At 40.1% G+C, this 16,410-nt stretch overlaps 1 protein-coding gene across 1 annotated transcript in view; it reads right to left on the bottom strand.

Annotated features, from left to right (window-relative positions):
- The window catches only part of CHD1 (chromodomain helicase DNA binding protein 1), a 54,700-nt gene extending 38,570 nt beyond the window's left edge, over positions 1 to 16,130 (bottom strand). Inside the window, exons 1-2 of the mRNA XM_059834329.1 lie at positions 16,102 to 16,130; positions 13,938 to 14,142 (exon numbers count right to left, since the gene is read on the bottom strand). Coding sequence (XP_059690312.1) covers positions 13,938 to 13,990 — 53 coding nt within the window. The 5' untranslated portion in view covers positions 13,991 to 14,142; positions 16,102 to 16,130. The remainder of the gene's footprint in view (positions 1 to 13,937; positions 14,143 to 16,101) is intronic.
- Between the last annotated feature and the right edge of the window lie 280 nt (positions 16,131 to 16,410).

Here is a 16,410-nt window from a genome sequence, read left to right on the forward strand (position 1 = left end):
ACACATATTAATTTCATCACATCCTTTCACACAATTTTTCATCCTGAGCTTCAGCAGAATGCTGACTTGGAAGCACAACCTCCACAAAGACAGTACTATAACCCAGAAACTTAAAGCTCTTGTTTGCAAAGGAGGTAGGAAATGGGGTAGCACTTGAGCAAGTTCTGCATAAACATATGCAATAAAGACACACTGCAGATCGTTGAGACAGTACTGAGCAGCACTGCATCATATGTAATATCTAAAATCCCCAACAGCTGCAACACTCAAAGGACTTTCCTCTGAAAAATTTAAAGGATTTGAACCAACGGTAACAGTGACAGGGAACCTGAGGCAAAACACACACCATATAGTAAGAGCTACAGGTTAAGTGCTCAGTATTCAGCATTAAAAATATTTTCAAAATTTGACTGAAAATTGGTATTTTTCTTTTTATCGCTTAAGTCACTACAAAGATCCAAAAGAGAACATGTTTATGCCAAGATCGAACATATCACACACTTCTGAGTGCAAACTGTGTCCTTGCTTTTCCTGTACTTAAAAAAGTTTTGACTACCACTTCTAATAAAGTACTAGCACTTCTTTCACAATGTGTTACACTAATATATCATAATTTCAAACTACAATACTGATTTTTTTTATTATTTTTTAAAACAAAAACTTACTACTGGCTAATTCCAAGTCGTTTTACACTAACACTGGTGTCATCATGAGAAGGCTGAAGAACAAGGAACTTAGTTCAACCATTCCCTCTATCAAAGTCACTGCCTCTGCTGTCACAGAAATTTTTCCTTAAACTAGGAAAAAAAGGAAAACTCATTCCCTAACCAAACTACCTGGGAACGCCAGCAGTTAAAAAGAAAACCTTTTTGTATCAACACCACAAACCCCCCCTCTATTGAGTAACAGGACTAGCTACCTATTCAAACAGAAATGGAATGGAAGTTTGCAGCCTAAGACTTTGTTCTTAATTATCTCTAAAGGTAAGTATCTACAAGGCAGACAAAAAGAAAGAATAGACTTGATTACTAACTGGGTTTTTTCTTGGTTTTATTAATCTCTCATGGGAAACAGTTTTAGACCAGCATCAGACCAGACTACTGGATATAAACTTCTGATATAAAGGAGCATCTTACTTGTTTTTTTAAATAATACTTGTAAGAAAGCAGCAGCAATAAAGTAAAAATGTAGAGCTATCTTTTTCTAAAAACCTAGAAAGCCACCAAAATATGCAAAGACTTGCTTGGAACAAAGGAAAAAAATGTTACATAAAGAGGAAAATAAAGAATTACCTTTCCCCCCTCACAATAAATGGATAAGTAAAATGTTTCTGTGGCATTTTCTAGCCATGCCTCTTAAGCAGTGTCCATAATGAAAAAATGGGGTACTGAAAATGAAGTCTTACTGAAAAACTACTGTAGCAGTAGTTTTCAGTTGCAACTTCTATTCAGCATAGATACTAGCAGTTTGATACACCGTATCAATTCAACATCCAGAGACAAACCTTTTCTAGCACTTTGCCTCTGCAGATGTAAAAATCTCTGGGACATTATCTGTACTCAGCTTTTTATTTTTGTTTCACACATACTACTGACCTAGACAAAATTTAGCAATGAGTCATTGCTTCCCATTATCATATGAGCAGGACCCAGAGCCACGCTGCCTCAGGACTTAACTGAAAAGTATCTCTGAAAGCCACCCTCCCTGGTGAGAAAGACAATCCGTACTTCTGCTAACTGATGTGAGGAATGCCAGGATTTAACTAAAGGCTTTACTAACCTCTAAGGAGTCAATCTTTTTAGCCTGTAGTATTTGCCCTAAGGTGTTCATGAAAGAGAAACAGGTCCCTCCTCTCCCAGCCTCACCACACTTCACTGTCAAGACAACTACTGGCACATGAAGGCAGTGGTCTCCAGGGGGTGTGCAAGACAACTCACGGGGGTATGTGATATTGGAACTTCTATTTAGATCTATTTTTAATCTAAACAAAAAACACCCCAAGACAAAAACCACAACAAAACAACAACCCAAGAAAAAAAAACAAAACCAAACCCCACAAATTCAGCTTTACAAACATTTAATATATGGATTGACACTGGAAACCTTACTCAGTCCTTATGTCTGAGGGTCCTGTATCACATATGGTAGGTGAGGTGTCCTGGAGGAAGTGTGTGCTCCACAACGCAGAGCTGTGACAGTAGCATGATCACTCCTTCATTCCCTTTCTGTGCACTGCAAAATACTGCAGTTCGCCTCTGCCTGGTTAGGTGGACTTATGGATTATATTACTTAGCTTTGACCAAACTAACCCTCACAAAATGGGGAAGTGGTTTAAAAAGATTCCTGCAAAGAAACAGCGGACTGAAGATAACACTAATAGTGTAAGCGCAAGCTAACAACAAGAAAATGGCAGACCTTACACTTCTCCTACTCCTGGTACAAGCTCTTTGTCAGCCACATTGCAAGGTAAAAAACAATGACAATCTAATCACAACTGACAAGAAGTTGGACCAAAATATGTGAATTATCAAGACTATTTGAAATATGTATTTACATTCACTATTGTTAACAATTAATCTCGTCCCAAGTGTATATTGTGCCTTGAAGTATTAACGAAAGATAGTATGAAGCCATCCCAATCAGCAAGACATTTGAAAACTAACCATCTAGAACACAAAGAAAAACCTTCGTTTTTTCCAGCAGTGTTCCAAGTCATGTGATACTCAATCCTGTACTCTACAAAATTTCACTAGATTTTATGACAAATGTTTAGAAGCCTCTTTTCAGGTTCTTTTGCCTAAGAGCAAGGGACAAAAAATGCCACACGCCATTGGAGAATTTACTTCGCGCTGCAGTAAAAATGGCTAAAATAATGCATGGAAAACAACAGCAACAAACTAAAGTGCATGTCGTTGTCAGGAAACACTGTTGAAAGATGCATAGAAAACACTGGTGAAGATTTGAAGAAACACGTATTAGAACAAGTCATGCACTGTAGGAGGTTTGCTCTATGGTTGGATGAAAGTACAGATGCTTCTAACATGTCCCAACTTACGGTATTTGCTAGGTGTATTTCATTACTGAAACAGAATCAAGAACTACTTTTTCATGAGCCACTAAAGGAAAGATGTACCGGAGAAGATATGCTCAACAGTAAACAGCTTTTTTAGTTAAAAAAAAAGTTTTAGGGAAAAACTGTGCAAGTGTAACCACTGATGGAGTGGCTGCTGTGACTGGAATAAAAAAACGGTATCTGGTAAGGGTGATAGAGATAGCACCACACATGAAATTCATCAACCATAGGCATGCTACTGCAGCAAAGAATCTGGAGCCAGAAATGTACAAAGTGTAAAAGGATGTCATCAATGTGGTTAATTTTATGAAAACAAGACCATTAAATAGTAAAATTTTTGCAATACTTTGCAATGAGATGGGGAGTGATCATAGAATCTTTTGTACAGAAAGGTCCACTGCTTAAAAGCATTGTTGACCTTGCAGATTACTTTTGGTGGGGTCTGGGGGTTTTGTTTGTTTGTTTTAAAAAAGGACAACTGTTCCAAATTTGGCGATCTTTTCTCTGAAAACAAGTGGTCACCAGAAGTATGCTACCTAGCAGATACACCAAGTCTGTTTATTTTTTCGAAAGTATCCTTTGCAGTCGAAGGTGACATTTTAACAATGAGAAAGAAAGTGTTTTTCAAAAGAAACTCATGCTATGGAGAGAGCATTCCGAAAACAGATGTTTGGAAAGGTTTCCATCATTATGTGATTTTATTGCCAAAACTAATGCATGTTACCTATAAAAGCTATCATGTCTGCACACAATAGTTAGAGACAGAAATTTCTAACCTGTTTAAAAATCTTCCAAAAAGTTTCAGTGGGTTTTGAACCCATTTGTTAAAAACATAAAACTGCAACCCCTTCTGATTAATTGGCAAGAACTGATTGACACTAGGGCAGATGGAAATTTACTAGCCAAATTGAAAGAAAAAACATTGCATAAATAGTGGATGGGATTGAAAAAAATGAGTATTATCAGGACTTAGTAAGTACAGTCAACAATGCACTTCTTCCATTTGGATCCACATATCTTTGTGAGGTACATTTTTCAGCTACGCCAGCCATTAAGACCAAGTACCAACATAAACTGAACTTAGAACCATACCTCCAAACCACTGTATCACAAAATGTTACACCAAGATTTTAAATAACTAAGAGTATAAATAGTATTTTTTAGTGAGCACAAAAAGGTTTTTTTGCAGTTAACAAAGTAAAATATTTTCAAATATTATTTAATCTTTATCTCATCCTTTTAGTTCCTATATTATTATTTATATTAATTTATATCTCATCCTCCTATTTCTTGTGTATGTTTTATAATCTAGATACTACTACAGCAGTACATGTTTATAATTTGTAAGTTACTATACATACATCGGAGGTGCATGTTCAAGTATTTTTTATTGATAGGAGTGCGCAAACAAAAATTTTGGAGACCACTGCACTAAGGGGTAAGAAAAAAATGTAATGGACAGAAGCCTTCCTTTCTGCCTAACCCAGACACATTAAGCAAGCCTTAGCTATTAAAAACAAACATAAAGCTGCAGATTTCACGGGATTACCTATGACCCTCTTCCACATAAGCAGTAACTCAGATTAAGTCCTAGTATGCTAGATGCTAGCCCTAAAAGTAAAGATGGAATTATTTAAGAAAAGGTACACACATTTACACATGCAATTTGGACAGTGGTACAAGCAGTAGTATGAGCTACTGCACTTTGAAAACACTCTCAGTCCTCACCAATACGTTTACCTGTTGGTGAAGGTTCTACAAGAACAACTTTTTGACATTGTTATTGCTGCCCTCTTCAGTCCCCACTGTGGCATCAGTACCATCCATAGAGGGAACAGATTCAGCTTTTTAAACCCGCTTCTGTTTCCATAAATATTCTAAAGGGCCGATGAAGTGGAACAAACAAGCAGGAGTGAACAGGAAGTATTTCTTAAGACTCCTGTCCTGAAACTGAAGTATAAAACAGTGCAAACCAATATAGAATTTAGGAAAAAACTAAAGAGATTTCAAATGAAAAAGGATTTTTTGGTAGTTTTCAATTTTAGTACACACAGATTCCACACTGCATCATGCCATACTGCAAGCCATTCTTCCAAGTGCTAGTACCTTCTCCCCTTTCCCATGGAGCGTGGCATTGCTGAAGTGACTAAGAAAAAGGGCAACAGCATGCAGAACTCCTATTATCACTGCAGTGTCTACCAGCATCACCGGAAATTTAGAGGGCTTGTTTGCCAGAGTTTTTAAAACTTAATTGCTTGAGTTTTTAAAATTCACAGGAAAAGACATATAAGATACGGAAGTTTCATATAAATTTCTAGTAGCTCAGATGACATTTTCTTGATCTGCTGAAATGGATACCCTAACAGCCAGCTATAACAAAGCAAAAAAAAAAATCATAATCAGCTTGAGAGAGGTCTACAAGCTTTTCAGAGCTTGAGGACAAGTAATCTTGTATTTTAACAACTTGTAACAGCAGAATTCCAGAAACAGTTTAATCTCCCTTAAAGTGGAAAAGGAAAGGACATACAATCTAAGAAGAAAACCTGTATATTTTCTGTGAATAATCAATGGAAGCTACCATTGCAAACCAAATTATAAGTGACAGCATTTCACAGTGTACTAAAATTTGACTTTCAAAATAGCTGCTGCATTAAAGACAAGAAAACCCTGATAGCAAGACAGTTTACTTGCATTAAAGAAACAGAGCCTAAGTTCTGCATTAAAGATGTTAAAACATAAATTCAAGGAGATAATAGCTGTTGAGCAGTCATAACACCCTCGGTCACTTTCTTTTCCACCTTTGCTTATGGGGTTCTTTAAATTTCCCTGCATTTTTTGAGCAATTCCTTCTCTAGCTAAAGAGCTTTAAGTATTATCTGATGTAGTCTAGCTAGGGTCCGTAATTTGACTACCTCTTCTTGCAATAAGTAATGCCCATTAGCGCAAAGTAGCACCACTGACCTCCACAAAATTAATCACCTCAATTGGCACTACTAATTAGTGAGATTCTGGTATCATATCTCTAGGGGTAGGATGCAAAGGATATTAAATATTTCCTTGACCAAGGTTTGGAATACTGTCACAATTACCTGTCACCTGCTGCCTAATGCTGTTACCTAAGTATCTCAGGAACAGCAGTTCCGGTCCCCTGCTCTTCAGAGTTCCCCTTACAGAAAAGGAGAGGCAAAGTGCTTTATTTCTTGACACTTTCTCTTCCTGTGCAGGCCAGGGTCATTGCCTTTGCTGAAGATGCTTCTACTGCAAACAGTTTAGCAAAAGGCAGGAGTAGACACCACACCCACCATGCTGCGGACACGTGAAGCAGAGAGTAAGAGAGATGGTTTGGGTACAACTTAACCAGCCTTTTGCCTGTGCATCTGTATCCTCTTTTCTCCTTCGTCAAAAAAAAAATCCTGATTAAAACTAGTAAGTGAGAAAAAATCTCCACTATTTTCAGGCAGCTAGCATAAATTAGGACCTTCCTGCCTTTCCCTCACCCTTTCTGAACATAGTCAGGATAGTGTCTCTGCAGGACAATCCAGAGCTGGAGCCTACTTTCTTTGTTCAACTCTTCTGGTAGAAGAGTCATACATACCTTATAATCAGAGGAACAGTGTACAAGACTTCATTCTCAGTTAACTATTCACCTATATTTGTCAAATTTACCCTATTCCTCTGTGTCACATTTTGTCTTCCCTTTTCTCTGGTCTTTTCTCTGTACTGCTGACCTCTTCTAACCAACCCTATTTTGTTGTTTAACTTGCTTTTTTTCCTACCTTCTTCACTGATGAATGGGCTTTCAAGAGACCAAATGCCCACAGAAATTATGAACATTATCAAGATTAGAACAGGAAGTGTAGATGGAAATAACAGAGCAAAGCAAGTTAAGCTACAGAATAGAGGTGTTGTTAATATAAAGTATACAGAAATACAGTATTTGCTAACATTAACTGTTGAAGACCATTTGTGCTCTTTTAGGCACTTAACTCCATTACTCAAAACGGAATTCCTGCTTTTGTAAGTCCCTCTTCTAACAATGCATCACATAAGCCTTCTTCCCTCCTCCAGCTCCAAGCAAATTACATATATTGCTTATTAAAAAAAAAAAAAATATCAATAAAACAGAAATATGTGTTTAAAGGTGTTCCTGAATAAGAAACCTTAAATTACATTCACTGTACTTTGTTCAACTGAAAAAAAACCCCAAAAGTAAACAGAGACAGCGATACACAAGACAGTACAAAACAGTGGAAGTATCATAAGACTATGGAAATAGAAACAAACATGATGGATACAGAAATAATGATCTCTTCAGTACTGTTGGAGTGAGACAATTTCTCTACCATGCAAACAAACCACAGCAGTGATGACAAAGTTAGCTGTCAATAATAACTTGCAGTAACAGGTATGCAACAGGATGTACTAAAAATGAGTAGCATGTTCGCAGGATGGGATTTCTACATGAAAAAGTATAGTTTCATGCATGTTGACAAACTGAGGTGAAGTCTGTAAAAAGCACCTTCCAGGATATGTAGTCGAGAAACCTCTCTCACCCCTAGCCCTTGAGTCAAGTAGTTGCATTTCTGCAGCAGCACATGTCAAATCTGATTCGGTATGATTTGGTATTTTGGTATGGAAGTTTGACACACTGAAGTAATTTGTCTGAGTGTGGGTTTTTTTGTTTTTTGGGGTTTTTTTGTTTGTTTGTTTGTTTTTTGGTTTTTGTTTTTTTTTTTCCCCCAGACACTGTCTCCAGATGCTCACTACATATTCAAGAGGAATTTAGGCCTGAATGCAGTATCTATTTACAAACTACTTTGCAAGAAAAGCAACATAGCTTAATGAAAGTACCAAAGGAGATAATTTTTCACGTTTGTTTTTATCTGTTAATTTTTCAAACCGCCAGCCAATAAATAACTATGCAATGAAACTGGGAATGCTTTTGGGGAGGTGACTGGCTTAAAGAGATACATCACTGAAACAGATTGAAAGCAAGTATCCTGTCACAGAGCCATTAGTTCTTTTCAACAGTCTTAAGTTTAGCTTCACTAGCTTATCCCTTGAAACAAGGTGCCCCTGACAGGATCACACAATGAGGAACAAAGTCTGCTAATTCACACAAGGCACTAGGAAGAGAAATCCTAAAATGGAAAGCTACACAAGTCACATTGTAAAAGACTGATTGAGCATTTAGACTCCTGTGCAAGGTCTACGTTAATAACAGATCCAAGAGTGTTTTGGTTTTTTGCCTTTTTTTTTTTTAATAAACCAAAAGCTGAAGGAAGGAAGGCAAGCATTTGAATATGAAGAGCCCATTCAAAATGTGCAGAAGTAACAGACACTAAATACCAAACTCTTAAAATTGCAAGTTCACAGTAAGTTTCTTTAGGCAAATGCCATGTGTTTTTTAGTTTCATTTTTAAAAAAACCTTAACTATTTGACTTAGATGCATAAGGAAGATTTATCTTATTTATCACCGCCAGTAGAAGCCAGAGGGAACAAAGAGTATAAAGTTCAGGCTACCAAGTGTTATTTCCTGTCCTCAGCTATTACAAAGCATGAACTCAACTGAATTTTCCTGATACAGGCTAACAACTCAAAGAGATGCATTACATTTCCGGTCCTGCAGACTATCATCTGCTGCCACTACTATAAACTTTCCCCAGAGCACAGGTATCAAAACTACACTGATCATCTACCAACTTTCATGACCCTACGAACCACACTGCAAAGCTTTATTTGAGAGCCACAAGTCCCACATCTTAGGAGCGCAAAGAAGTTCCAGGAATTCTTCACAAACGGGAGGTATCAGTGGTTCCCCAGGGCTCTACTACGCTATTGTGCAATGTGACCATCCTTTGATGTGCAGCTGGTTCCAGGGGCAACACAAGGATGTCTTTACCAGAAGATCACAGAATCACTAAGGTTGGAAAAGACCTGTAAGATCATCAAGTCCAACCTTAAAAAAAAAAAAAAAAAAAACAAAAAAAAAAAAAAAACCCCACAACAACAAACCACAACACACCAAAAACCAACCCACCCAACACCACACAGCACCATGCCCATCAAGCTACATCCCACAATGCCTTGTAGATCACCAGCAAAAAAAGTATTAAGTGGAATTTAATAAAAACAAAAAACACTTGAGGGGCCACATCTGGATAGGTTCGATGTATACACTGCCTGTATCACAAAATTTCATTCTGTCTTGAAAGAAAGCTCGCATCAGCTAAAACTTTGAAACTGTCAGAATGGTGGAATTGAATCCAAAATATGTGGAACAAGTATCCGCTAGCCAGTTAGATTACACAAAGACTGGGACTTGGATAAACTCAGTAGGAATCCCAAAGCCAAACTAGAGACCATATATGCACAATGAAAGCTGTATCATGAATTTATAATTTCTTCTTTTAGTTGGAACGGTTTCTAGACAAAACACACTTGGGTTTTGATACATATTCTATCTCAACTCTTCCAAAAAGAAGTGAAAAGATGCTTTTAACTTGGATTGGGACACCTTATCATGCTTTAGTATGCTTAATTCTGTAAGAGATCATTCCCCATAAAATAGTAACTTACTAACCAAAGAGAAGATTACTGCTAACAGAAGTGAAGAGCTTGTTTTATTCACTAGTCGTTCACAGTAAGCTCTACCAACAGTTTCCTTTACCACTCAGGTACTTCTGTTGATCTGAGAATTCCTGTGCACTAACATATAAATATGTATCTATATACGTATAATTTTATGTATATGCTCTCTCTTGCTATATATACACATTTTTATTAATATTATCTATTAAACTTCTACCAAAAAGAAGCCAATACATGGAAGTAATTCCGCAAATATGCTTGGGGAATCTCTGTTTTAACTCCCACTTAGATTTCTTGAAAGAGATAACCTGAAGTCGTGGCTTTCAATGAATCTTTTTTACCTCCTACAGAAGGTATGAATTTATATAGTAATTGAAGCCTGCTGACAAAGTCTTTAGTCTTTACTCAGCTATCTTTTGTAGTCCACAGACTATTCAATCCACAAAGCGAATTGAACCCAATGAAATTACCATCTTCTATTAACATCAGCTTTCAAGTGTGTGAAAAATGGTAAAAGTCTTTGGTGTAAGCAGCTGCTTTCTGCTTACAGCAAAAACAGGAGTACAATACATTCCAGCCAGCTACTTTCCAGTTAAGCTGCACTGGGCACATCCCTTTTTACCTACAGAGAAGGCAGGTTTGCTCAAGTCCTCTATACCTTGTTCTGCAGGAAACATAGGAAGAGCAAAGAGATGGGAAATCAGATTGTTATTCAATTAGCACCAATGTTTCACTTCTGCAGTCCCTGTTCTACCTAGAGCTTGTCTTGCAGTGCAGGTGTAACTGCCCTCCCTTGCTGATTAAGCTTTCTTATTACTATCTAACTAGAATGTATTTACTCATATTCGAGTTTGCAGCAGAATGCTTTCAGGAACACTACACAAAGATGATTTGCTTAAGAGTCAGCTTCTCAGACTACTGCTATAAAGCTTTTGTGTCTAAATTCACTTGCTGTCCAGATGAACAATATCTGTGCTATTTTACGTTGAGCTACCTAAAAATATTCCAGAATAGTGATTCAAGTAAACAAGAAGCTGGAGAGTAGACTCCACCGTAATTATTACACAGAAATCAGAACATCAAGCAACAAAATTAGGTAATAGTGTTTAGGCTAGTCTACAATTTCCATCATGCTTGGTTCTAGTACTGACTTATAGATTCAGTGGTTGCTGAAACAGGCAATGAAAGTCCAAACAGTACAGCCAACCATTCAACCGTGAAAATATGAGAGATGCACTTTTCCACCTGTAGCAAAACAGAACTTCAGACTCAACATCTGCAGCAAAGGGTAATTTTCTGCTTAGCTAACAAATACATAAATAGATGCAATGCTGAAAAGAAGTGCAGGAGCATGGCAAATTGGCCACTTCTTTCACACACTTCAGAAATAATTCACCTTCACAGCCAGTCACAGGGAGTAAGGACAGCTACAATTCCTTACCACAATGCTGACCGGTGCAAAAAACTGAGGGCTATGATCAGTCCCTTCTCCAGCCCTCCTACTGCTGAGAATACTACAGGCTTTCCACAACTTTTGCAAGTCATGGTGTTTCTGTAAAACAATACATTGCGGTATCCATGAGGCCTGTTTATTTTTGTAAATCCAGTCCTGATCTACAGCTTCTCTTAACTTCCTGAAGTAATGATGGTGGCTCCCCTACGTCAGGCTATATTTAACTGTTACCAAGACTCACTCCAGAATGACAGCCATCGAAGTTTACATCAGACATCAAAGGGCAGTGAATGGCTTTACTGCACTTGTAAAGTGTCAAATTTGTGAAGTGATACAAATTTTCAAAGACTTGCTGTAGTTATCACCAATGCTGCTGCTTAGACTATCACAGTATTTGCCTTTGCCTCTTCTTTTCTACCAATTCTTGAGAGTTTGATCGTCTTTGCAATTTATTCCCAGCAGCAATTCTCAATTCCTTTCTTCACTTGTTCCACTTTCCTCCCGAGCATTCTGAATGGAACAGAACCACTAGACACTTAGTAAACATACCTTGTTACTGATCTCTACTTCCATTCTGTAGAATTCACGTTTCCAGATTTGAAGGCTAAATACAGCAAAACTTCCCAAGTTACAGTTACCGATCTGTCCGCAGTTGCAGCTTGCTAAGGCAACTCTCCCGGCCATGCCCCCCAAGTAAAAACCATCTACATTTCTGGAAACTTACAAAGAAGAAGTAAAAAAAAAAAAAAAGACTAAACAACAGGGACAAGTCATATAAAGATATTCCCTGTCACACTCCTTTTGCAGTAATTATTTTAATAATGGAACTAGGCTAGACAGAAAAGGGTTCCATCATCTAAAACAGAAAGCTTTCACCTTTCATTTACAAAAACAGTTTCCCGATAATGCATGACAAACATGAAAATAAGCTCTCCAAGAACTGCCTGTGAATTAGGCTATGAGGTTAATGATTGATACAAAGCTAGGAGAAAAGTTTTTAGCATTTTAAAACTTTAAGATGTCCTCAGCAGGACATTTAAGATGAACTAAGTCTCACTTCACAGACAAGTGTCAAGTTTTAAGTACAATGCATCCTCCTGATACTTACTTTTAATGAAGTTGCAGGGAACTTTATGATGTTTAGCAGGTTTAGTTTTACGAACTGGTACAGCTTTCAAATAACTTTAATATACTGGTATTTACGGGCAGTCACAGCTTTTTACAAAGTAGATTTCCCACATAATCTTTAGCAAAGTGACTTGTTTCAAGTAGTAAGAAAATTCACACACAAAATCATCAGGCTTGTCCCTGGTAAGTTCGTGTTTGTTGGATATTTTACAGTTCAGAAAACTAGCCTTGTTCACACTATTTTATTTGTTCACATTTCTCTTCTCACCTCACAAGTCCTTTTTTTTTTTTTAAGTAACCAGGAAAACTTTGACCCTTACTAGAAGGAACTCCAGATTTGTTTGATACTGTTAGCAACTTCACTGCAAGCAGAAACCTTCAAAAATATTACATATTAGAGCTTACACATTATTCACAAGACTGAAAGATTACTGTCTTTCTAGGATGTTCCTTTGTATAACAGGAAGCTTGACATAAAAATAAACAAAAGTTGTTAAAGTTTCTTTAGTTTTACTGTTCATAGATTTCCTTATGATTTGCACCGAAAGTTGCCTAAACATGTCTCTCTTCCCCTTCTTCCCACTCCATCATACACTGTGCTATGTGCAAGCTTAATGGCCGGGACACGCTGACTGATCAGCTGGCAATTATATTCTTCTTGCATTTCTTCACTTGAGGCAGTAATTTAGATCTCTCTCTACCCAACTGGAAGATTCCATAAAGTCTGAAGAACAAAGTTTTCTTTATAACCCTCTGACCGACGGAATCAGCTAAGTGGTTCAACAGGCTGTAATCAGAAAGAGGGGCAGAGACAGATGGGTAGACTAACAGCACGGTCACAACCACTTCTTAGAAGTCTAAAACCACTTCTTATTTTCAAGTTTACTTTGACTTCTTAGACCTTCAGCATTCATCATATTTCCAGTTTTACAAATCTAAACTTTCTAGCGCAGGAGGGACTTTTTGAACTTTGCATTGTTCTAGAAAGAGAACTTAATTCCACCCCTACAAATTTGGCTGTCATCCTGCATGGATGCAGGGAAGTTCTACTGAGGCTCTTCTAAACCTGTTAACACTCTGCATATGCTAGAAGACTAGCATTCAACATTACAGGACTGATTTTTTTTTTAAATTAGAAAAACAGCTGGAAATCTGTACTTTGACTTCAGAAAACAAATACAAAGTTAACACTTTCAGTTATACTGCTCTGACAGCTCCTAAGAGGGAAGAACCGTGAAGTACTCTGTATCAAAAACTAAAATGAACAGCCCACTGCTCCACCTTTAGAGATAGTCTAATTAGGGTTTTATACAACACGTTACGCACACATGCCCTGTCTAGACAGTAGCTTTATTTTAACGTTTTAATCCAATGTTTCAGCTTTTGACACTTCAGACATTTTTTTTTTCCCCAAAAGAGGAATACTATTCTGTTGGACACTGATGCGCTTTTAATACTATTTAAGCTTTGTTATGCAAGGCATATAAAAGATCATTACAATTCTCAGCTGAAGCGATGTGAATGTAACAAGCACATTAAACATTCTGTAAGAAAGCACGTCCAGTCCTCCTAACTATGGTCCACTTGCTAACCAGGAAACTTTGGTACCAAGTTCAAATACAAACCAGTTTTAGTAAACAAAATATAGGAGAATACGTGGCCAAGAATAACTGAAATAAGCAAGTGCTTACCTTGACTCTCCACTACTGTTTCTTATGCTTTCTTCATCACTGTGCCCATTCATTGTAAATATTAAGAAGTTTAAATGAAAAATAAAAGTCCACTCAGGTTACAAGGTGGATATCAAGAATCCACTTCTTGGTACTCTGTACGTTTTCCAGGAGACGTATTTGCTCTAGTGTTCTCTGTGGGTATTCAAGATTTCTCCCAAAATACCTAAAACAGTAAAGAAAAACGTTGACACAATTTGAAAGTATGTTTGCAATTAAAAAGATACCAAAAATAACTCATGTCTTTTATTAACACTGAAAGGGGGCATTATGTTTGACGTCATGTTTTTAACTGAAAAAAAGCTTTTTTTTTTGTTATCTGTTCATGGTTCATAATTTTATCTCTATTTTCTTGTCTGAAAAAAAAATAATTAAAATGTTTCCTGATGTCTGTGAAAACAAAAAAAAATTCTTCAAGGGAAGAACAGGTCTTTTTATTAGTTACACTTAAAAAAACTGAAAGAACTAAATGAAATACATGAACACATGAAAGGAAAGACCTGTCTAGCTTTGCTCGACTGCAGCTGGGTGCCAGAATACAGGCCATTATGCTGCTTTATGCAACTTTTCATTGACGATGCTATAAAGATAGCAATTTCTGCTGAACCACTAGCTATAGAATAGAAAATGTTATGGAAATTACATTCTCTTTAGCATTGCAGTGTAAGAAGAACAGCTTACTGCACTATATCTGCTGGCTTAACTTTTCCCATAGTACTGACTTCAGGACAAAGTAGATCTAAATTTAAAAAATAAAAAACCAGACTGCCTACCTGAACACATAGGTAAAAACCATAGATATTAACGTTCTGCTAAGATCTGCTTAGTACAATGTATTTCATTCACGAAACATAATGGAAGCACTTCCAGAGACACACATAGTGCTTACATCCAGTTGTGAGTAGAGGCAGGAGGACAGTCCCATTTAAAACAATTGTCTCAAGTAAATCAAACCAGCAAGATCCCACAGATGGAATGATCATTATTTCACATGCAAGAGCATCTTAGATCAGATCACTGCAGTATCCGATGCAGCTAGAGAAAGTTTAGGCTCACGGTAAATGCACTGCAAGTATAAACTCACTGATAATCAGATAAAGAGCACTGCCTCTCACAGATTTAGTGGTGTGAAAGCGATTAGGGGCTCGCCTGCTGGCTGCCTGCCCCAAGGTGCTCTCTTCTAATATGCAACAGCCCAACCCAGAGCTCATGGGGTGTGTGGAGGGGCGGAAGCCTCGCTTGGGGGTGGGAAATGTCCTGCGCTCAGGCACCACCACCTCAGACACCCGGGCCACTCCGGCCAGCAAACAAAGGCGATGACGGAGGGGAAAGTGATGGGAAGGAGCCCTGCAACCCCGGGGGGGCCGCGAAGCGAGGTCGGGGACCCCGCAGCGGCGGAGCCGAGCCGGGCGGCTCCCCGCGGCCCGGCCGCTGCTGCCCAGCGGGGCCGCGCTCTGCACCGCCCGACAGCAGGCTCCCTGCCGCCTGCCCTCCCGCGCGGGCACCCTCTGGACCCCGGGAAACGCCTTGAGCAGCGGCGAAACTTGCTCTCTGCCGCCGCTTCCTGCTCTGCGGCGATCCTCCCCCAAGCCCTGGCCGTCCGCACGGCGCTCCCGCGGCCTCCCACGGCCGCTCTCCCTCTGCCCGCCTCCAGGGCGCTCCCGCGGGAGCCTGGGCCAGGGCTGCCTCCCGCCTCTGGAGACGGCCCTCCGCTAGCGGCGCGGCCTGCACAGGCGCCGTTCCCAGCCAAGGCTCCCTGGCAGCGTCTCCAAGGCCGCCGCTGTCCTCCATGCTCGGTTCCCCCGGCGCCCCCCATGGCCAGAGGAGAGCCACGGCCGCTCTCCCACCGCCCGGACGGCTCGACACTGGCTCCCCCCGCAGGAGCCAGCGAGAGCGGCCCGACCCCGCTGTCCGCCTCGGCCCTCGCAGCTCTCTCCCTCCGCAGAGAACAGCGAGAGGGCCCAAGAACCCAGCTCCGCGCCGAGCATTCAGCCCACCCTGGTCGACAGCGGGCCCCGGGCCCGATCTCCTCAGCACCGCCCGCCCCCCCGGCCCCCCCATCTTCCGAAGCCGCACAACTCCCGGCCGGCGAAAGGGAGAGGAGCCATGGCGGGCCTCTGCCTACCTGCGTGCGCCCGGCCCGGCCTTCCCCGGGCCACCCCGGACTGCGCTACGCCCCACGGGGAGGCTCGTGCCGCAGCCCAGGGTCGGGGGCTGCTCCCGCGGCCGCGGCAGGGCCTGGGCCGCCGCTCCTCCCGCTGGTCGCCGGGTCTTCGCAGCCCCGCGCGGTAGGCTCGCCCGCCACCCTCACCGGCTCGAACAATGGGGCCCTGAACCGGGCAGGGAGGGGCGCAGGGAGAACTAGGGTAAGCGCTCTGCCGCTCTGCTCCGCCACCGCTTCTTAAGTCCTCCCGACCGCCGCCATCACGCTGCC

This window comes from Gavia stellata, chromosome Z (genome assembly GCF_030936135.1).
Source record: "Gavia stellata isolate bGavSte3 chromosome Z, bGavSte3.hap2, whole genome shotgun sequence".
Taxonomy (NCBI): Eukaryota; Metazoa; Chordata; class Aves; order Gaviiformes; family Gaviidae; genus Gavia; species Gavia stellata.